Genomic DNA, 23,576 nt, shown 5'->3' with positions numbered 1-23,576 from the left:
GATCTCCAAAGGGGACGAATGGGAGACGGCCGGTGGCAGGTGGTACTTTAGCAATTCTTACAGGTTGCCATAGGCCTCAGGAGCTGTCTTCCCTCTGCCGTGGTCCTGCCCCTCCTCTAAGTCAGAGACAGGCTTGGGGCAGAGGGAAGACAGCTCCTGAGGCCTATGGCAACCTGCAAGGATCGCTAAAGTACCAGCGATCCTCTCTGCAGACTGCTCTCTGCTGGAATTAGGTAAATGGATGTGGGAAGGGTAGGCCTTCGGGGGGGGGGTGCAGGCCTTCAGGGGGGGAGTCAACCTTTGAGGGGGAATGTGCAGACCTTAAGGGGGGGTTCAGGCCTTCAGGGGAGGGGGGCTGTATAATAAAAAAATATTTGAACATAAATACAAAGTACACTCGGTGTGTGTGTATATATATATATATATATATATATAGCTCTCAAGCCCAAAAAGTGTGGGCACCCCTGCTCTAGAACATTGAGTCCCTTGATGCAAGCCAAGCATCGACGCCAATGCTCTCAATCAGTGCAGGCTATGTCTCCTTCAGGGTGTGCAACGACTTCAGGGTAACCAACCCCTTGACACCCTGCAGCATTGATGGTACCGGCCATTGACCAAAGGGTACCGGTGCAAATTTTCATGGAACAACTCAGTGAGTTATTCTGGGGGGAGATTGGTGATATATTCAAATTGCACTTGACACAGGTACTTGCATTAACTCCCTTGGTACAGGTCCAGCCTAAGCATAGCATTTCGAGGCCTCAGGGTACCAATTCCAGGTCTACACTGGCACACTGCTCTGCTTCCTATCAGCGCTCCTCTAGTAGACAGTGACACTTTCCATCAAGGCACTGTTCTTCCTCTCTTAGGCATTGTCAATCTGCATTGAAATCTCAAAGTTCACCATCGAAACATTGAAGTTCTTCATTGAAGCATTGTCAATCTAGCTCCTATGCTTCCAGATATAGAAGATCTTAGAAACATAGAAACATAGAGTATGACAGCAGAAGAGGGCCGGCGGCCCAACAAGTCTGGCCACACAAGAACCCTCCCTCCCTGGAGTATCCATCTTTTACGCATAACTCTGTAACGCCCCCACCTGTTTGTCCCATCGACTTTTGAAGTCGAGCACGCTGCTAGCCTCGACCACCTGGCGTGGAAGTTTATTCCATCAATCAATCACCCGTTCGGTGAAGAAGTATTTCCTGGTGTCACCATGAAATCTTCCCCCCTTCAGTTTTAGCGGATGCCCTCTTGTCACCGTGGGACCCGTAAAAAAAAAGATTTCTTCCTCCACTTCAATGCGACCCGTGATGTATTTGAATGTTTCTATCATGTCCCCCCTTTCTCTGCGCTCCTTGAGAGAATATAAGTGCAGTCTGGTCAGACGTTCTTCATATGGGATGTCTTTAAGTCCTGAGACCATCCTAGTGGCAATTCTCTGGATCGACTCCATTCTCTTTGCATCCTTTTGATAATGTGGCCTCCAAAACTGGACACAGTACTCCAGGTGAGGTCTCACCATGGATCTGTACAAACGGTAGTAAGACTTCAGGCTTTTGGCTGATAAAGCTCCTTCTGATGCAACCAAGCATTTGTCTTGACTTTGCTGAGGCTTTCTCCACCTGATTGTCAGCTTTCATATCTTCCCAGATGAGAACTCCCAAGTCCCTTTCTGCAGTGGTTCTTGCTAAGTTTTCACCGTTCAAGGTGTATGTTCTGCATGGGTTTCCGCTCCCAAGGTGCATTACTTTACATTTTTTGGTATTAAAGTTTAGTTGCCAAGTACTGGACCATTGTTCCAATAAAAGCAGGTCCTGCTCCATAGTGCTGGGCCTGGTTGCGCTATCATGTTCTGTTGCCCTGCCCACAATATTGCATACTTTAGCATCATCAGCGAATTATGTAATTTTTCCTCGAAGTCCCTGAGTTAGATCCCTAACAAAGATATTAAATAGCATCGGGCCCAAGACCGAACCCTGTGGTACTCCACTGGTCACTTTTGATGTTTTTGAGGGAATACCGTTCACCATTACTCTTTGAAGTCTGCCGCTAAGCCAGTCTTGTACCCATGTTGTCAGTGTTTTTCCTAGTTCTAATGAGTTCATCTTGTTCAATAACCTACGGTGTGGAACACTATCAAAAGCCTTGCTAAAGTCTAAATACATGATATCCAAGGACTCACTTTCATACAGTTTTTTTGTTACCCAGTCAAAGAACCTTATTAGGTTGGATTGACAAGACCTTCCCTTTGTAAAGCCATGCTAGTGGGGATCCCTTAATCTTTCATCATCCAGAAACGTGTCCAATCTGTTCTTGATCAACTTCTCCATGAGTATTTACTCACTATTGATGTGAGACTCACCGATCTATAATTTTCAGCCTCTGACCTTGTGAGCCTGCCGGTGCCGGGATTGCAACTGGCTCCCGACCAGGGCTCAGCAAACACCGTCCATAACGTGCCTTCAAAAGAGGTTGAAGGTCCTGCTGGTTCTTATGAGTGAAACAAAAAAAATGTCAGGAACAATAAAGCTTTTTAACAAAACTGAGTCCAACTTTATTGCTTATCACAGTTCTCCAAATAGCGAAAGTGCCACAGTTCAAGTTTTGAACTCAAAAATCAAATATAAACAGAAAATTGGGACTTGTAAAAAATACAGCCCACACCTTTCTTGCAGGTAAGTTCAAATGGTTCTAGTGTAGCCTTGCCCTGTCAGTCCCACAGTCACAAGGGCGAACTACGGCTACAGGAATTACCCAGCCTTTACACTGGTCATTCGCCGTGTTTTAAACACTCTCAGAACGTGCTGCCTAGGCCTGGTTTTTAGCAGGCCTACCCCAGCCAACTTAACAGGTAGTTGGTGGGAAAGGGGAGTAGCTGAATCCACTTTATTTAAAGATTGCCAAAGAATTGGCCCCACAATCCCACCCTGAGGATCTTGTGTGGATTCTCCCCATGCTACTACCCCTTTCACACAGTCAATCACAAAGTCCTCTCAAAATAGAAAAAGGCAAAAGTAAAAATGCACCAAACACTTTCTTCACTGTCCCCAAAATAAGGCACAGCTGCAGCAGTGAGCCTAGCACTGCTCACACTTGTGCTTTCAGACAGCCCAAAAGAAAAACCAAAAATTTAAATCACAAACAGTCAAGAAATTCCACTTAACTCTCATCCATGTGGATTTCTTCAGGTTCCATAGAGGTATCCATCAGCTCTATGGCATCCTGGCTGGCTGGCTGGTTTGCCTCAGGGATAGTAGTAACATCTGCCATTTCAATGTCCTGATTTGGTGGGGTTTCAGGAGCCCAGTCCCTCGAGCCTCCTTCCTGGGCTGACCCAGGGTAGACTGCCTTGTTTCTCCTGAGCTGAGCCTCTAAAGCCCTGAGCTGAACACGCCCTAACCTGCAAGTGGGAGGGACAATCTGTTGGTTCTGCTGAGCTCTCTGATTAGCCTTAATTGGGCTCAACAGCTGTGAATTCTCTGAGCTAGGAGCCTGCCTCCTAGGCTGTTTCTTTTTGCAAGGCACCTCCTGTTGCTCCTGGCTGTTGTCCCAATATTCCTCCCCTCCCCAGGGTTCTGGATCATGTTGGTTTGATAGGAACTATGACCCTATCTGTTTGACAGAGTTTAGCCTGTCCCTCTGATTAGCCCTTTTTAGGGTAAGGCTTGGATTTGGAGGAGATAGACCTGGCACAACCCTAGTCTTAAGGCTGGGGTTGTGACAACCTGCATCCCTTTTTGTGGAGCGAGATAACATTGGCAGTTTTCCAGTCCAGGGAAACTTTTCCCTTGCTTAGGGAAAGATTGAAGAGCACAGCTAACGGCTCTGCCAGGACTTCACTCAGTTCTCGAAGTACTCTAGGGTGTAGATCATCCAGGCCCATAGCTTTGTTTACTTTTTTTTTTTTTTTAACATTTTTATTCATTTTTCATATAACAACAAGTGTATCATAAAAATTCATACAATTGCATTAAGTATACACTTGATATTTCCATAACTTACTGTAAATACAACATATCATTTTATAATCCTTACTATACTTTTAGACATCATATAATATTTAATAATTATATCAACTATTATTCAATTATAATCCCTTCCCCTCCCCTTCTTTTGATAGTTGCATACAATATAACAAATATTATGATAATTTATTGATATTTTGTGATAAAGAGAATAAACCTACCCACCCCCCCTTTATCAAGTATCTTATTATGGGAAAAAAATTATATCAATCATTGCAAAAATCTGTTAATGGTCCCCAAATCTTCTTAAACGTATCAATATATTCTTTTTGTGTTGCAAATGTACGCTCCATCTTATATATATGGCAAACTGAATTCCACCAAAAAAAAAAGCTTTGTTTACTTTTAATTTTGATAATTCTTGGTAGACTTCGCTCGCAGTGAATTCCATGTCCCAGAATGGGTCCCCCAAATTCCCCTTTGTCTGTAGCTGAGGACCGGATCCTGGTGCTTCGTAGGTGAAGACTGAGCAGAAGTAGTTGTTGAGTAGTTCTGCTTTGTCTGCATCCAAATCTGTAAAGTTGCCGTCAGATTTCTTTAGGCGCCAATACCGCTTGTGTTCTTCTTCCTGTCGCTAACGTATTTAAAAAAGGATTTCTCCCCTTTCTTTACCTGCCTAGCTATGTTTTCTTCCATCTGGAGTTTGGCCTCTCTGACTGTCGTTTTAACTTTTCTGGATTTGGCCAGATAGGTTTCTTTAGCTTCGGGTCGTTGTGATTGTTTGTAGTTTACGAAAGCTTTTTTTTTTGCCTTACTAGTTCTGAGATCTCCGCGGAGAACCACTGTGGTCTATTTTTTTCTGCTTCGTTTACTCTCGGTTTTGATGTATATGTTGGTTGCTCCTTGCAGGGTAGATTTCAAAGTCGACCATAGTTCCTCTAGTAGTCCCCCATGCCCTGAAAGTTAGTTCCTTTAAAATTTAGAACCTTAGTCGATGTGTTTGGCCTATTGGATCCTTTCTTGAGGTGGAACCAAACCACATTGTGGTTGTCTGCTTGAGGTGTGCTCCTTGCATGGAGGCAAGTAGCCTCTTGCTGCCGCTGATTGTAGCACAAGGTTTGTTCCAGTCCACATTGGGCATATTAAAGTCTTCCACCAGCACTGTATCTCCACGCAGTTTGATGATCTCAATGTCTTCCATTAGTTCGTTGTCTGCATCCTCCTTTTGTCTTGGTGGTCTGTATACAACACCAAGATATAGGCATTTGTTATTGCCCCTGGCAAGGTTCACCCAGAGGGATTCTCCGTATACTTGATGTCTGTGATTTTAGTGACTTTGATGTCATCTCTAATATGCAGAGCTATCCCTCCTCCTGATTTGCCCTCTCTGTCTCGACAGAGTAAATTATATCCTGGTATGACCATATCCCATCCGTGGGACTCCTAGAACCACATTTCTGATATCGCCACTACATCAAGGTCGGTGTTTCTTATTTCCGTTTCCAGTTTCAGTATTTTGTTGCCCAAGCTACGAGCATTAGCATACATGGCTGTCCATTCTATCTTTTTGCATGGAGTGTTTTCTGACTGAGATAGTTTGTCCCTTTCATTCTTGCCTTTGCCCCCTTCAATCTTGCCTTCAATTTTGCCTTTGCCCCTTTCCATCTTGCCTTTGTCATCCTTACTATTGCCTCTGTCATCCTTACTATTGCCTCTGTCTTCATCAGCGTCCATGTGATTTCTCCCCTCTGACCCCCTGTCCATGCAATTTTTTTTTTTTTTCCCCTGGCCCCAAGATGGAGTCTCCATCTCTCCCTCTGTCCCCCACTCTACTGACTTGCTTACTTACCTCAGATACTAAGACTGTATCTCTCGCTCTACCTCCCTCCCTCCCTCTGTCCCCTTTAGTATTCGCGCAATTTCTTACCTCCGAGTTACTTACCCATCTTGTGTGAGAGTGGGTCCCCTCCCCCGGCTCACCTAGTTTAAAGCCTTCCGGAGAAAGTGAGCCAGGCGTCGTCCCAGGACGTTCTTCCCTCTTCCGGTCAGGTGCAGCCGTGGTCCAGGAAGCCGAAGTTCATCTCCTTGCACCATCCTCTAAGCCACTCGTTAGTCCTCTTGATACGTTCTTCCCTGGCTCTTCCTTTGTCTGTTACCAGTAGGATGGAAGAGAAGGCCACCTGCGCTTCCAGTTGCTTCAGTTTTTCTCCTAGGGCTTTAAAGTCTTCCTGTATCTTCTCCAGTGAGTTTCTAGTGGTGTCGTTTGTCCTGATGTGGATGAGAAGCATTGGGTAGGGGTCTTGGGGCTTGATTATTTTTCCAATGCAGGTAGTCACATCCCTGATCTTGGCTCCTGGTAGAGAGCAGATCTCTCTTGCTTGTAGATCTGGTCTGCATACCGGTCCCTCGGTACCCCTCAGCATGGAGACCCCAATGACGACCACTCTGCGCTTCTTCTTGGGGGGGGGGGTACTAATTTGTTGCTTTTTGAGTTGGGGTCGTCTGCCGGGTTTTGAGATTACACTCCTGGAAGTCTTCCTGAATATCCTCCTGAGTTCTGCTGGCGGGTCTTTCTTGTAGGAGCTGAAATCTGTTGCTCAGGGTGATATGCGGAGTCGATGTGAGGTTGCTGTGCTTGCTTGAAGATAACCAAGTGGAGGACTGTCTTCTGTGTTTGCTTGCAGAGGTGACTAGATGCCAGGTCTCATCGTCTCGAGTCTCTTCTTGTACCCCAGCCGTTACTTCCAATGCTGCATACCTGGTTGGTTCGGGAGTCCTGAGAATGGACCTGTCTTTGTGCATTTGCTCGGAGACCTGAGACAGTTCTAGGAGGACTCCATCGATGAATGCCTTGCTCTCCCGGATACTTCTCAGCGCTGCACTTCTTCCCTCAGACTTGTCAGTTCCTGCAGGATGTCTCCGTTGAGCTGTTGCTGGGTGTCTTCTTCTGTCTGTACAGAGACTGAAGTCTTCAGGTGGGGCTCAACTTCAGTCTGTACAGAGATCTCCGCCTTCCATTGGGGTGGTGGTCCTCTTCAGTCTGCACGGAGACTGTGGCCTTCATCTGGATTTCTTCGGCAGCCGGGGGGTTGACTTTGATTGTAGCCTTGGTGCTTCTCGTCTTCCCTGCCATTCCTGGTCCTGTCTTTTTACTTGGGTTTGTGCTCCAGTTGTTGTTTGTACTCCGGTTGTTAGTCTGCCTTCCTGCCTGCTGTTAGTCTCCGGTTGTTAGTCTGTCTGCTGTGTGTTGGTTGGCCTGCTTGCGTTGGTTAGTCTGCCTGCTGTGTGTTGGTTATTCTGCTTGCTGTGTGCTACCTAGCTATGTGCCGGGTGTTTACTTTGTTCTTGTGCTTTCCTTGCTGCGCCCGTTAGTCTGTCCACTGTGAGTGTTAGACTGTCCCCTGTGTGTTAACTGCCTGCTGTGTGTTGGCTAGTCTGTCCGCTGTGTTGCAACAGCCGCTGTGTGTGCTAGTCTGTCCGCTGTGTGAACTGCCTGCTGTGTGTTGGTTAGTCTACCCGCTGTGTACTAACTGTTGCTAGTTAGTTATATGTTTTGGGGTTTTTTTTTGTTCTTACCTTGCTGCCCCCTAGGTGTCCTGTCGTTTGCGACTTGGCTCTTCGCAAAGGCGCTCTCGCTAAGACGAGCGCCTTTGCCGCACACCGAAAGGCTGTGTGCCGTAGGCTCGCCTCCTTTTATGGAGGAGCCTGGTCGCTAACTGCTGACGTGGTGGGGGTGGGCGCAGCTACTCTCGCCGCTACCCCTTTGTTCCCTTCTCCGGCGCCTCGCCTCTCCGCTTCCTTAGCGCCTCGCCTGCTCCCTTCTCTCTCTGCTCCCTTCTCCTGCCTCGTGCAGTGTAGCTGCGCCCGCTGGCTTGCCTCCTTTTACGGAGGAGCCCGGTTGCTAGCTGCTGACGTGGTGGGGGTGGGCGGAGCTACTCTCGCCGCTACCCCGTTGTTCCCTTCTCTGGCACCTCGCCTCTCCGCTTCCTTAGCGTCTCGCGTTCTCTCTCTGCTCCCTTCTCCTGCCTCGTGCAGTGTAGCTGCGCCCATTGGCTTGCCTCCTTTTACAGAGGAGCCTGGTCGCTAGCTGCTGACATGGTGGGGGTGGGCGGAGCTACTCTCGCTGTTACCCCGTTGTTCCCTTCTCCTTCGCCTCTCCACTCTCCGTTTCCTTAGCGCCTCGCCTGCTCCCTTCTCTCTCTGCTCCCTTCTCCTGCCTCATGCAGTGTAGCTGCGCCCGTTCGCTCGCTTCCTTTTACAGAGGAGCCCGGTTGCTAGCTGATGACGTGGTGGGGGTGGGCGGAGCTACTCTCGCCGCTACCCCATTGTTCCCTTCTCCGGTGCTTCGCCTCTCCGCTCTCCGCTTCCTTAGCGCCTCACCTGCTCCCTTCTCTCTCTGCTCCCTTCTCCTGCCTCGTGCAGTGTAGCTGTGCCCATTGGTTTGCCTCCTTTTACGGAGGAGCCCGGTCGCTAGCTGCTGATGTGGTGGGGTTGGGCGGAGCTACTCTTGTCGCTACCCCGTTGTTCCCTTCTCCTTCTCCGGCGCCTCTCTGCTCTCTGCTTCCTTAGAGCCTCGCCTGCTCCCTTCTCTCTCTGCTCCCTTCTCCTGCCTCGTGCAGTGTAGCTGCGCCCATTGGCTTGCCTTCTTTTACAGAGGAGCCCAGTCGCTAGCTGCTGACGTGGTGGGGGTGGGCGGAGCTACTCTCGCCGCTACCTCGTTGTTCCCTTCTCCGGCGCCTCGCCTCTCCGCTTCCTTAGCACCTCGCCTGCTCTCGTCTCTCAGCTCCCTTCTCTTGCCTCGTACAGTGTAGCTGCGCTGGTCCTCATCATCATCCTCATTGGATCGGTACCGACATTGAGGAAGTTCTTCTCGCTATTCCCAGGTAACTTGAACCTTATGGCTAATCTTTCTTGTGGCCACTCTGATTCTGAATTTGAGCCTACTTTATGAGCTCCTGAATCTTATGGTCTTCCTTCAGATCTGTCTCCTCATCCTTCTCCTAGAAGAAGGTCTCCACCTGCTTCACTAAATATATTAAACAGTTTGGAAAGGCTCTCCCTGTCAAGATGGAGGCTGACATTGAACTCAGAGCTGAACTACTAGATACTTTAGATTTTGATGAAATGCCTAAGGAGCTACTTAAGTTGCCCTTACATGGTCTCCTCAAGGACGCCATCTTCAAAAATTGCAAGACTTCTTTACCTCTTTGATTAGCCTTTTCTCTTCTCATATACAACTTGACAATCTTTTTTCCAGAAATCTTAACTGGCCACCTTACCCTGACAACTCAACAAGCAAAAAATGTAGGTGTTGCCCTTAATTACAATATGTTAATGTTCCTTTTATTACTCAAATAAGAATTATCCTTCCTTTTAAAGACAAAGTCTCATAAGCCAACTCCTTCTTGCCACCGGATGCCCCCAGACCCTCTCCCCTGAACCTCCCCTTACCTCTAAATTATGATGACAGCAGGAGGGATGCCAAGTCCCTCCTGCTTGCTGGCCCACCACTCTAAAATTTTCGGCCTTCCCCTTCCCGGTGCATCCTGGAATGCACGGGAAGGGGACCTAAGGCCCAGATTGGCTCAGATGCCTGTACACGGATAAGAAAATGAGGCAGTGTCTGGAAAACATTATATACTAATGCTTGAAGTATGGGAAACAAGATTCTAGATCTAGAAGCTGTGATGGAAGAAGATGAGTTGGATATAGTGGTGATCATGAAGATGTGGTTCACAGAGAACCATGACTGGGATGTAGTTATACCGGGCTATAATCTGTTCAGGAAAGACAAGGTAGGAAAAAAAGGAGGGGAAATAGCGTTATATGTTAAAGATCATATGAAAGCCACACAATTGTAGGATCTACAGGGCAAGGAAGAGGCACTGTGGATCATTTTGGAAAGAGGGAATGGTGAATATATTTACATTGGTGTGATATACAGGCCTCCATCACAGACAGAAGAAGTAGATAGAGATTTTATAGTAGACATATCTGAAAAAGGAGAAGTCTTACTAATAGGTGATTTTAACATGCTGGATGTTGATTGGGGTATCCCTATTGCTGGGTCTTAGAAGTAGTGAGATTCTGGATTCTCTACAAGGAGAACTGTTCTAGCAGTTGATAATGGAACCTACGCAGAAAGGAGTTATACTGGACTTAGGCCTTGATTCACTAAGCTTACTGATCATGTCCTGACCACTTTGCAACCCCGACCCAATTCACTAACCTTCTGAGCATATCTGCACCCGATCCGATCTGCAAATGATGGGAAATGGCATACAAAGTAGGAAGGGCCTCGATTCACTAACAAAATTCAGGCACACCGACTGGGCTGGCCAATCCAAAAACAAGCAACTGCTGAGGACCTGTCGCTTGTGCAAAAACCCTGCTTTCTGCCTCCATTCTCCTGCTCTTGCTGCCCTGCTCTCTGCCCTGACTCTCCTGTGCTCTGCTGCCCTGCTCTCTGCCCTGACTCTCCTGCTCTTGCCGCCCTGCTCTCTGCTCTGACTCTCCTGCTCTTGCCGCCCTGCTCTCTGCCCTGACTCTCCTGCTCTTGCTGCCCTGCTCTCTGCCCCAACTCTCCTGCTCTTGCCGCACTGCTCTCTGCCCCGACTCTCCTGCACTCTGCTGCCCCGCTTTCTGCCCTGACTCTCCCGCACTTGCTGCCCCGACTCTCTTGCTCTTGCCGCCCCACTCTCTGCCCCGACTCTCCCGCACTTGCTACCCCGACTCTCCTGCTCTTGCCGCCCCACTCTCTGTCCCGACTCTTCTGCTCTTGCTGCCTTGACTCCATGGTTTTAACCCACGGGTTTAAAGCGAGGCTGCACTATGGCGTTTTCTGTTAAGTTCCAGAAAACATAACAGTGCAGCCTCGCTTTAAACCCACAGGTTAAAACCACAGGCTCGCGAAAAGTAAAAAGAGTAAAAAAAAAAAAGTATAAAAAGTTTCCAGCTCTTCCTTGTGCAGAGAATATACGCAAACCATCTACAGGCAAAGAAGATGGTCTGCACATGCGTCAGGATTGCTCTCCAGCAATCCATGTGGTTGGTGAGGGGCATGCCTCTGATTGCTCCCATTTGCATGATCAGTTGGCTTGCCACAGATCAGTCGGCCTGCTACAGATCACCCATAGATCGGAAGGTTAGTGAATCTAGACCTTAGAGCTTACAAACAGGGAAAGTGTTTCTGATGTTATAGTGGGTGATCATCTGGCATCTAGTGATCACTGCATGATATGGTTTAATATTAAGCTGGGTGTAGAGAGGGCTCGTTCAAAAGCAAAGGTTCTAGACTTTAAAAAAACTAACTTTGTTTGGATGGAGGATTTTGTCAAGGAAATTGTTGTCTGGAAGGGAATGTCTGGAAGTAGTGGAAATTCAGTGGGCAAAAATGAAAGGAGTAATTGTAAGAGCTACAAACCTTTTTGTGAGGCAAGTAAGTAAAAGTAAGAGGAAAAGAAGGCCGCTGATTCTCAAATATGGTAACTGAGAAGGTAAGGAATAAGAGGTTAGCTTTCATAAACTACAAAAGATCACAGAACAAGAAAGACAGGCAAAAATACCTGTTAAAGTTAAGAGAGGCTGGTCATGTAGTCAGAAAAACAAAGATGCAAATGGAAGAAAAAATAGCTGACACGGTAAAACGTGGCGACAAGACATTTTTATTAGATATATTGGTGATAGGAAGAAGTGCAAAAGTGGCAGTGTGAAACTCAAAGGTGAAGGAGAGAAATATGTAGAAGCTGATAAAGAAAAGGCTTAATTGCTTAACAAATATTTCTGTTCTGTGTTCATGGCTGAAGCGCTGGGAGTGGGACCACAGAAGACAAACATGAATAGGGATGGAGGAGTGGTAGACCCTGATCGATTTTCAGAGGGTTGTGTTCAGACAAGCTAGCTAAAATAAAAATAGACAAAGCGATGGGGCCAGATGATGTACATCCAAGGGTACAGAAGGAACTTAGGGAAGTTCTGGTGGCTCCCCTGATTGACCTTTTCATTGAGTCTCTAGAGTTGGAAGTGGTACCGGAGGACTGGAGAAGGGCGGATATGGTCCCTCTCCACAAAAGCGGAAGTAAGGAAAAAGTAGGGACTTACAGGCCGGTAAGTCTGACTTCTGTGGTAAACATATTAATGAAAACTTTTTTAAAACAGAGAATGGTGACGTTTCTGGTATCTGGTAGATTACAGGACTAGAGGCAACATGGATTCACTAGAGATAGGTCTTGTCAGACAAATATGATCAATTTCTTTGACTGGATGACCAGAGAATTGGATAAAGGATGTGCGCTAGATGTGGTGTATTTAGATTTTAACAAAGCCTTTGACAATGTTTCACACAGATATCTAATAAATAAACTGAGTGCCCTCGGGATGGGTCAAGAACTGGTTGAGTGGAAGGTGACAAAGGGTAGAGGTTGCTCTGAGGAAAGTGATATTACCAGTGGTGTGCCTCAAGATTCTGTTCTTGGTCCTATTCTTTTAAAAATTTTTATAAACCATATTGCTGCAGGGCTGTCAGATAAGATTTACCTCTTTGCAGATGATACCAAAATCTGCAAGAGAGTAGACAGGCTGTATGGTGTGACTAACATGAAGAAAGACCTGGCGAAGCTGGAAGAATGGCCTGAAATTTGCCAGCTAAAATTTAATGCTATGAAATGCAAGGTCATGCATTTGGGCTGCAAAAACCCTAGTGAACGGTACAGTTTAGGGGGTGAAGAACTTAAGTGCTTGACAGAAGAGCGGGACTTGGGTGTGATTGAATGTGATGATCTTTAGGTGGCCAAACAGGTGGAAAAGCTGATGGCGAAAGTTAGAAGGATGCTAGAGTGTATAGGGAGAGGTATGGCCAGTAGGAAAAAGGAGGTATTGATGCCCCTGTATAAGACTGGTGAGACCTCATTTAGAATATTGTGTACAATTCTGGAGGCCCCACCTTTCCAGAGGAAGGATACTAAAATGGTGTGTGGTCTTCGTCATAAGGCGTATGGAGACAGATTTAAAGATCTCAATCTGTATACTTTGGAGGAAAGGTGGGAGAGGGGAGATATGATAGAGACGTTTAAATACCTTTGTGATGTAAATACGCATGAATTGAGTCTTTCATTTGAAAGGGAGCTCTGGAATGAGAGGGCATAAGATGAGTTAAGAGGTGATAGGCTCAGGAGTAATCTAAGGAAATACCTTTTTACAGAAAGGGTGGTAGATGCATGGAACTGTCTGATTCAAGAAAGCCTAGGATAGTCATGTGGGATCTCAGAGAAAGGAGGAGATAATGGTTACTATGGATGGGCAGACTGGATGGGCCATTTAGCCTTTATCTGCCATCATGTTTTTATGTTTCAGGCTTTACTCGACAGCTTCTATTGCTTAATTCTATTGTACTAGAAGTGGTATAGTTGATGACATAGACTAAAACTTACCTGGCAATTATTATTTCATTGATATAGCTGGTCTCTCATGAATTGTAACCTATTTTTTTTTCTTTACACAGGGTCTTTGTGAACAGAAGCTTAGCTATGGAAAAGATCAAATGTTTTGGTTTTGACATGGACTACACCCTTGCTGGTGAGTACACAGAGTAAGTTGAAGTAATAATTTTTAGAGCAAAAAAAAATGTGTGTTCACTCTACAACTTACGAAAATAAAATCCCTGAAGGCAATATAAAATAAGTCTGTTCCAGATAAACATTTGATATGACTCCCTGTGTCAAAGTCTTGCCAAAACTTTGATTCCTACCAGTCAACTGCAAATTAAGCCAGTAAAATCTTGTGGGTAGTCCAAGCCCTTTTTTAAAAATTGAAAGTACTGAAGTATATTCTTGAAAAAGAAATCAGCAGTAGCAAAGAAAACAGGAAATCCCCTTATCAAAAAGTATCTGTGACATTCTGAGCAAAATGGTAGAAGCAACAGAGATAAAGGCTATAAAGTTTAGATGGGTTAATTTGGGCAACTTTAATTTTTGAAAATTTTGTGTATTATAGGTTCAGTAGAAAGGGACTGAGCAATTTTTTTACAACTTTGGATTACTTAGCTATAGATGTATTAGTTTTGCTATTTTTCAAATGCATGTCTCTGAAAATCTTTTTATTGGTAAACATTTATCAGTTTTTAAAGAAATAGTCCATACCTGAGGCTGAAATTTTACAGGATATCCCTCTATCTTGTGGTAAAAATAAGTCACACATCCCAATTTTGGTCCCTTTTTGTTTATTGGGTCACACATATTCTACCATTAATCCACGATATACTTGGAGTCAAGCAAGAAAGAACAAAAAAATTCAAGGAAAAACAGGAAATAATAAGGCAGATGGACCAATATCACTGCAGGATCACCTTCCAAAGCCACAATAAATTCTAACAGTTGTTTAGTTCAAAGCCTACAAAGTCATCAGCATTATATTTAACATGACTTACTTAATAATTCTAATTTATTGTCCACATCTGATTGTTGTGTCTCTATGATTGGCGCTAAAGCATCAATAGTAAGTAGCATTACTGCTTTGGGGGAGGGGTGTGCTGGGAGGCAGACAGCTTTGCTTGGGGGGGGGAAGACAGAAGGGGGGTCATGGAGAGACAGTCAGGGAGGAACTGGAGGGGGAGAGGTAAAGGGGGCTGCTTTCAAGCACCCATTAATGTAACAGGCTTAAACACTAGTATCAGAATAATTTAGTTAGTGAACCTAATCCCCATCAACTCACATTCACTTTCCAACTTTCACACACATACTACAGTCATTGTGATTATTTCTGTCCAAAACTGGATCTTAGTTCATTGGTCCATAGTCATCAAGTCAGAGAGGCTTCAAACCGGATATTGCACAATAGTCTAGCACATGAAAAGTGAATGTGAGTTGATGGGAATTAGGTTCACTAACTGAATTATTCTGATATTTATTAATAAATTAAGTTTTGGTAATTTCTAAGAATATTGTAATGAAATGAATTGTGGTAGATAACATTAAAATTGAATTGATTAAGATAATACTTGTTTGTACTAAATATTTAATAGCTGGTTTTAAGAATTTGAGTAATCCAATAGACGGCTATTTAATTAACTGAAAAAACCCCAAGCTTAGGCTTTAACATACTATGAGGGAGACAATGGAGAGTACTGTTGACCACTGTAATTAGGACAAGTAAGGCATATAAGACATGAGTTATCAGCTATCTGTAGCATATTAGAGGACACTATGGGAATTAGCATGAGATCCTCGAACTTGAGATTCTTATTTCTGCTTATCCTGGTGTCTCTTTGCCCTGTATTTTGAATATTGAATATCAAGCCAAGTTTTTATGTGCATGACAAAGATAAGACTTTTTTAATATGAAAAATACCAATATTATCTTTTGATACATTATTGTGAAATAAACGATAGATTTGAACAGTCGGTACCAAAATTGATTAGATTGGTATCTTGAGTATTCTTTTTTTGGGGGGACTTCTTGTTTTGCTTTGTACTTAATAGGGATCTGCACATTTGGTTTATCCGTGTGCCTTAAAAATGTAGTGCTTGCTAAATCAATTTAACAAATTAACCTACAAATTAACACAATTTAAAGTTTTAGCAAAGGTGTACAAATTTATCTCTTTTTTTTTTAAATTAAAACAAATGTTTTGAATGAACCTGAAAACGTCTGAAAATCAGGGGGAGAAAATCTGAAAATCTTAGCCTTGCCTGCATTACTAGTACTTAATCATGTAATCGAGACCAGCAATTCAGACCTGTCCACTTTGCTTTCTTAAGTGAAATTTTCCCCCATGTTTTGAGCATGGAAAAACACAGTACTAATTCCCTGGACATTTCTTTCCGAGCTTGGAGAAAGACAGCAGCATAAGAAGTGTAGGAGCCAGGGGGGAGGAGGGGGTGTCACATGATACATGTCACTTAGAAGTCAGCAGCAGAAAGAAGCTCCACAAAGTGCCTGCTAAATAATATTTTCTAATTTTGGGGGTGATTCTTTTCTGTGGCTGGGGTGGCAATGCTCCTGGACACTGAGTAGAAAGTATAAGTTATGCCTGCAAAGGACCCCAAAGACGTTTGAGGCAAAACTCTTCAGGCTAAACTCAAATTCTGTTAAGTCTCTTCTGGATTCTATATACACTTCTCCCTCCAAATCCGCGGTTTCAGTATCCGCAAATTCGGTTATTCACAATTTTTTATTTTTTATTTTTTTTTAAAAAAGCTAATTCCGGACCTTTCCCAGGCTCCCTCCAGACATCCCATACTTTACCTGGTGGTCTAGCGGGCTTTCGGGGCACCCATTTACTATGAGTGATCTGCATGGGGCAGGAGCGTAGAAAGATCGCTCCTGCCTCGAAAGCCTGCTAGACCAGTGTTCTTCAATCTTTTTACACCTATGGACCGGTGGAAATAAAATAATTATTTTGTGGACCGGTACCGGTCCATGGACTGGCGGTTGAAGAACATTGTTTTAGACCTAGGTCCTCCTTTGATACAAAAAAACCAAACCCTGATCCATCCCTCTTGGCCTTCAACACCAAGTTGAGAAAGTGGTTCAGGGGTTTAAATCCTATCCCACCAACTCGACAAAGAAAATAAATTACCCCGACCAAAAAAATAATAATAATAATGATGATAGGAAGGGGGCAACCCTCGGGGAGCAAAGTTTATTCACAACGGGTGAAAGTGAACCTGTGAGAAGTGCACCACAAAATGCAGAGCCTGCTTCACAGGAAATAGGGAGAGAAAAAAAAAAACGGCGTCCCTCTTTATGTCAATACGAAAGAGAAGGTGGGACGATGAGGTTGACATCACTTACACAGTCCGTGGGATCAAGTACACCCAAGTACAAGCGATGGGTACAAAAGAACAATGTTACAAAAACTGTACCGTGCCAGGGGCGGAGCAAGTCACCCCTCCCTCGGCACCAGCCATGCGTCAGGCCCAACTCAAGCAACTACGCAGACACTACCTCTGTACACAGCTCATCGGGCCCCCCTGATCTTGGGCCTGAGGCACACGCCAGCCCTGCACGGACCGGCAGGATATTTTTGCGGACCAGCACCGGTCCATGGACCGGTGGTTGAAGAATAATGTGCTAGACCATCAGGTAAGGTCTGGGAGGGAGGCGGGAAGGTCTGGAATGAGGCGGGGGTGGGTCAGAGCTGGCTGAAAACTTATTTGTGATTTTCACACTTCGCAGTCCAGCTCTACACCCAACCTCCACGAATACCGAGGGAGAGGTGTACTAGGTATTCAAATCCAACCCACAATCCGGGAGTTGCAGAAATCCAACACTTTTCTGAGCACATGCTCCTCCCCTTTAGACTGAGAGCTAGAAACATATCCAGTTTCAATTTCTGCAAGCAATTCATGCAGAAGTCTTTTGCAAATGCTCTACTTCTTTTCTTATTTTATTTGCTTAATGTTAGTTTTGTTCGGTGGCTTCAGTGCCTTGAAACCCCTTCCAGTGGTCCCCTGTCGGAGGAAAGGACGCAGTCCCACGGAGCCGGACTGCTACTTCACAGAAACTCTGGAGGATCTGTGGAGCCAGCCTGCTGTGTGTCACCCTTCTTAGACTTGGGGTCCCTTCCCCTGGGAGTTTGCTTGCCCACTGACCTTGTCATTGGTTTTAAGTGCAGGCTATATGTGTCTGGAGCGATCCTCCCCCCCCCCCCCGGGTTTTAAGGCGCAGGCAGCTTTACCAGCCCCCTGACCATATGGTGAGGATCTTTGGAGGGTAGAGGTCACAATTGGTGTCTGACCGACTGACAGCTGGTCCATTTCAAGCTGGTCCATTTGGAGCTGTTTCTGGGGCAGAAAATCCTTTTCCTCCTTTCTACTGCTGTTAACTGTGGACAAACAGGCAGTATGTTCTCACATGTAGGTGACATCATCCACAGAGCCCCGGTATGGACAGTAAAAAAGTGCACTGGCATTTTAAGGATTCAAAGCTTAGTATTGCCTACACTGCGCATGTGCGAGTGCCTTCCCGCCCGACGCCAGTTTCCGAGGTTGTCAGTTTTTCATTTGCCATGGAGTGAAGAAGATATGTTTCTTGTTTCTCCGAGTTGCCTTCCCGTTTAAATTTTTAACAAACTTTTTCAAGTACCATGTTTCCCTGAAAATAAGCCCTAGCATGATTTTTGAGGTAGGTCTTAATATAAGCCCTACCCCAAAAATAAGCCCTAATTGAAGCGCTGGATTTGTCGGTAGCAGCGCTTCTCCCCCCCCCCTGCTGACCCTTCTATCTCTCCCTCCCAACTGAACCCCGCCGACCGTGAGACCAATATTCCTTCTTGCAAAGGGCAGCAGCAGCAGCAATCTTAGACAGGCTGCTTCATGGCCTTCTCCCACCGGGGCATTCCGTGTGCCACGTTGCTCATCAGGTGGTATCAAGTTACCTGATTTTAAGCTCTATCACCTAGCTTGTCAGATTTCTCAAGCTAAATACTGGTATCTGCCTGACCCTAATATCTACTCCCCTAGATGGATCCACATGGAAAGGAATCTGCTAAATAATATCCCTTTGCATCTTCTTCCCTCTATGGATAGACTTAAATTTAAAAACCACTATTGTATTTTGAATGCAACTTCCCATACTATTAATACTGCAATGTATCTCTTACATCAGAAATGGTCAGATATTACTGATATTTCATTGTGATATAATAATATATTTAAATGTAAAGTTTCATTTAAATCCAAAAATGAATGACCAAGCAAATGTCACTATCTCAACTTTATGACAACAAAAATTTACTTCCATTTTCAGAATTTAGTGACAAATATGGTTTAAACACTGGACAAGTGTCAACTTGGAATATGTTAAGTCATTGTAAAGGTAATTTTCCAAATAATACGACAGATGTTTCTAACTATCCTCATATAACCTCTGTTTGCTCTATACTTCTACAATCAACAAAATCAGCATCCATTGTATATAAAATTATTTTATCCTCTAAGAAGCCATCTATGATTAATCAATACTGGAACACACAACTGGACCTACAACTCACCACCTCAGAATGGAAAAACTTTTGGACTAAATCTATTTGACCTTCCTTATCCGCAGCTATTTTACAATCTTCATATTTTATTTTACATAAAGCTTACTGGACTCCTTCAAAGCATAAAAGAAACTTAGTCTTGACAGAGCATCAGTTGCTGTTTGAAGGAGTGTTTCATCGGAGTGGCATCGGAGCATTGAGGACAGTCAAAGCATCCTCATATGTCTGCAAAAAGAAGAAAAATTCTGCATTGAGACATCGACATACTTCATCTCATTGAGATTCTGCATTGTCCTTGAGTCATTGAGACAATTCATTGGAGCATCAATGTTCTTCATCTAAACATACTAAGAAGTGTACAAAGGAGCTCCTTAACCACGCTTCAGCCTCAGCCTGCTTCGTTTAAGCTTGTCACCCCTGATTGACAGAGGGGTGGAGCTAGCAATAGTCTCATGGTAGGCAGCTGAAACAGCAAACCAGAAAAAGGTTTTGAAGATAGAAAACACAAATCTACAACACAAAGCAGCTCTCAATCGAGGCAGATGGAAATAGTTTCTCATCTTGATATAAAAAGACCAGAGTATTGTCACAGAGGTATATGTGATAAGCACAAAGAGAAACCAATAGTCAGATTTGTTTCCTGGTAACCCCCTTGGTGGCTTTCTTGGCATAATACAGGAGTGGTTTGCCATTGTCTTCTCCTGAGGCATTGAGGGTTAATTGACTTACCCAAATCTACAAGGAGCCACTATGGCATTTGAATTTGGGCCTTTCCCTAGATCACAGCATTAACCATGAGGCTACTTCTCCACTCTGTATACTGGCTACACCACAAGAATGAGAATTGCAAAAATTATTTCTTCATAAAATATGTAATGTCTAACTTGCCATAGCAGATTCTAAGTGAAACTGTATCTGAAATGCTGTGCAAAGCAGGTATTGAAGGCCCATAGAACCTGACCAAACCCAGGATCTTTGGTTTCTACTGAAACAAAACTGCAACCGAAATTGGCTGCTCGGTTTCAGAAGACACCTAAATTGTAAATGAAACTCTCCATTCCCACACCTTTTCCCATCTAACTAGAAAAGCCTTCCTCCCTCTGTTCACCCTTCACCATTCCATCTGCAGGCCTTCCCCATGCCTACCTTAGGAAAGCCTGATGGTCTAGTAGCATCTTTGATGGGTAGGAGCAAACTGTACTCCTTCCTGCCTCTTGCCACTGCTCCATCATAATGGCTGCTGAGACTTTCCCCAGCAGCCTCAAGAAACTGCTGTGGAAGGTCCCAGCAGCCATTTTGTGATTGGAACCTGCATAGATGGGAGCAATTCTCCTATCTCGGCAGCCATTGTGATGGAGCAGCAGCATGAGGCAGGAACAAGTGGGGTTTGTTCCTTTCTTCAAAGACACTTCGTGACCACCAGGCCTTCCTAAGGGAGGGGAAGAGTAAGTTTTGGGTTTCAGCCAAAAATGCACAGATATTTTTGGGCAAAACCCAAACCTAAAACCAAAATTTGGTTGGCTTCTAAACGCCAAAATACAGCATCCTGAGGTGGTGGGTTCAAACCCCACACTGCTCCTTGTGACCCTGGGCAAGTCGCTTAATTCTCCACTACCCTGTACATTAGATAGATTGTCAGCCCGCTGGGGCAGATAAGGAAAATGCTTGAGTACCTGATTGTAAACTGCTTAATACACCTTCTCCAAGCGGTATATCAAATCCCAATCCCTTATTCTTCACTGTATTTAGAAAATCAAATCCTCTAATCTTTTTTTCAACGTGGTTCTGTTACCTAATCAGGTTATATGTATTTTGAAAAGTATCTTATTGATGATAAAATGATGATGATGAAATGACAGATTCAAAGCAAAGTGAGATACTGTAGCAGGGCATGTTTATCCAGTCCTACCTTAACTGAGAATTTGCAAGCACCATTCTGACCTCATATGCAACTTCTTTAAATTAGTCTGCCACTCTGTCTTAAATAAATAAATATGTTATTATGGTAGCACACATTTGGTTTTCTCTTTTAACCAAAGACTGGCCACATTGCTAAAAAGAACAAAATCCTGTTGTCTTCACTGTGCAACTATTGCATAAGTGGACATGAGTGTGCAGGTACAATCTACATATCATGTTTGTGCTCTTTGTTGTAGTAAACTATTTTTTCAGAACATCTAAATGGTGATCAATTTGTACTTTGTTTTATGTCCTGCCATGTGGGAAGTATATTGTACCAGCCTTACCATACCTCTTGGTAAACGAGATAGAAAGTGCATAAGAGTTTTAAACTTTTCTACATAGCCTCCTGCTGTTCTCAAAATATCTTCCAGCATCATGTTTTTCGACCAAGCAAAAGGTCTACCAGTACATTTCAGGTCTAAGTTAAGACCTAATCCTCATTTACTTAGAAAATGGTGTCCTCATACTTACCATTGTAATAAGAGCAGCTTGTACTCTCCAGCAGCTGAAATTTTGCCAGCTTTGAAACTGTGTCACTAAAAATAACTATCCTTTAAATGCTGGCCAAGTTTTAGGAAAGATGAAAATTAATGTGAGGAATCGGAGCATTTGTATAAACATTTGTGAAGAACTATTGTAGGCAAAATCTGGAACCACCTGTGAATTTTGCATTATTTCAACTTTTTGACTTTTTATTTTAATTTCTTTGTTGACCCAGTAGATTTATCTTTATACCACATTATAAGAGACACATTTAACTATTAGAATCAACAATTTAAGATCACTTGTTTCTAATTTTACAATTTTGTTGATAGTGGAACATAGGTACTCTAACTTTTATAGATCATGCTTCAAAACTGGATTGAGACTGTCCAATCAGCACACATTATTTCTGACCAATCAGCCAGTCACAGTCCAGATGTCTAGGTAATAGGGCAGCTATAAAATGTGCGGGCTTTTTGGGTTTCATACACTTTCTGCATCAACCATGAACAATACAAAGAACCTGATGTTGGAGGTGTGTGTTTGTGTGTCAGTGATGAGTAAGGAAGGATTTTCATGCTGCCAGATTGCCAGTAAAGTCAGCTGCAGTCACAGTATGGTAGTAAAGATTGTATAAAATAAGAAAGTTACAGGTTCAGTGGTAGACAAGCCTCGGTCTGGTTGTCCATATGCATCAATATCATGCCAAGACCGTGCACTTTGACGCATTTCATTGACCAATTGCATGAGTGGTCAGACGATTGTCGTTATTAGTGTCAGCTCATCAATAGTTTGTCACCAATGCCTGCAGTTTGGTCTGCAGGGCCGCAAAGCACACACAAATCACTGATGACTGACTTCCATTTTCAAAAAGATATAAAAAGGATGGTGTCGGTCCAGAGGAAGGCTACTAAAATGGTGCGTGGTCTTCAGCATAAGGCGTACATAGGGACAGACTTAAAGATCTCAATATGTATATGTGTATATTTTTATTGAAAATATGATGAAGGGTGGGTGGTAGGCGGGGTTATTGATTTTACTAGATGTTTATATGGCAGATATCAAAGTGCTATTCTGGAATAATTTTTTGTAATATATTCTTTTGTGCACTTGTTGTTTAATTTGAAAACGAATAAAGAATTAAAAAAAAAAATATATGTATACTTTTAGAGGAAAGGCGGGAGAGGGGAAATATGTTTAAATACATGTGTGGTGTAAATGCGCATGAGTTGAGTCTCTTTAAATTGAAAGGAAACTCTGATAACCAGAAGTGATGGATTATAAGGTTCAAACTGAAATTACTGGGAATTTATTGCTTTTCAGTTTGTCATTTTGATCTGTTACAACTTCACCTCAATTACTGTGATGTGCTTTAGTTTCTCTGGATCATCACCATCAAAGAATGATTCTGGTGTGGGTATGATTCTAACATCCTCCTTGGTAAAGACAGAAATGAAGAAATCATTTAGTTTTTCTTCTACTTTACCTTCCTTGTGCACTCCTTTTGGCATTTGATTCTCTAATGGCTCTTTGCTTATACTTTGAAAAAAAAAAAATTAGCAATAGATTTTGTTGTTAAAAGAAACGTTTTCTCAAACATTCTCTTGGCATATCTTGTTAGTGATAACATCTAATTTTGCTAATCCTTATTTTCTTCATTAAGGTCTGCTTTCCATTTTCTGAAAGTGAAAAGACTAATAACATCTGTAATAATTAAAATTTTAAGTTTTTCAGATGATTGGAATGTGACTATGATTGAAACTTGGACTATAGTATATCTGTGCTAAAGATAAGACGCTTTAATTGAGAGTCCCTCAGTTGTAAATAAGACGCATTTGACTTATGAAACATAACATTTTAGGTTCCCATACTCTTCTTATCTCATCTTAACCCATTATTACCCAATGTGCTTTCCCTTTGATGTCAAATTCTAACAAATAACAATATTGTAACTTTTCCCCTTCCCTCCCACCCCTTCCTGTTCGTCCACTTCTGTCTGTCTTTTGAGTGACTTTTGTAAACTAAATGTATTACCACATTCTGATGGTTTTTAAAACTGTACATCGCTTAGATATTGTTATAAGCGATTCATCAAATAAAGGTTAAACTTGAAACTTAAACTTGAAATGATTGTCATTTGATTTATGAAAATTCTGTTAGGCTTGATGGCAACAATATGGTTT

General features: G+C 43.5%; 1 protein-coding gene across 8 annotated transcripts in view; it reads left to right on the top strand.

Moving 5' to 3' along the window:
• Window positions 1-23,576, top strand: part of NT5C2 (5'-nucleotidase, cytosolic II) — a 272,125-nt gene that overhangs the window by 80,112 nt on the left and 168,437 nt on the right. For all 8 annotated transcript variants that reach the window (XM_033942075.1, XM_033942078.1, XM_033942077.1 and 5 more), the window contains one exon: window positions 13,468-13,541. In XM_033942075.1, the coding sequence (XP_033797966.1) occupies window positions 13,468-13,541 (74 nt within the window). The remainder of the gene's footprint in view (window positions 1-13,467; window positions 13,542-23,576) is intronic.

The sequence above is a fragment of the Geotrypetes seraphini genome, chromosome 4 (assembly GCF_902459505.1).
Source record: "Geotrypetes seraphini chromosome 4, aGeoSer1.1, whole genome shotgun sequence".
Lineage (NCBI taxonomy): Eukaryota > Metazoa > Chordata > Amphibia > Gymnophiona > Dermophiidae > Geotrypetes > Geotrypetes seraphini.
Note: the sequence above shows the minus strand (reverse complement) of the source record. Positions and strands in the feature narration are given on the sequence as shown.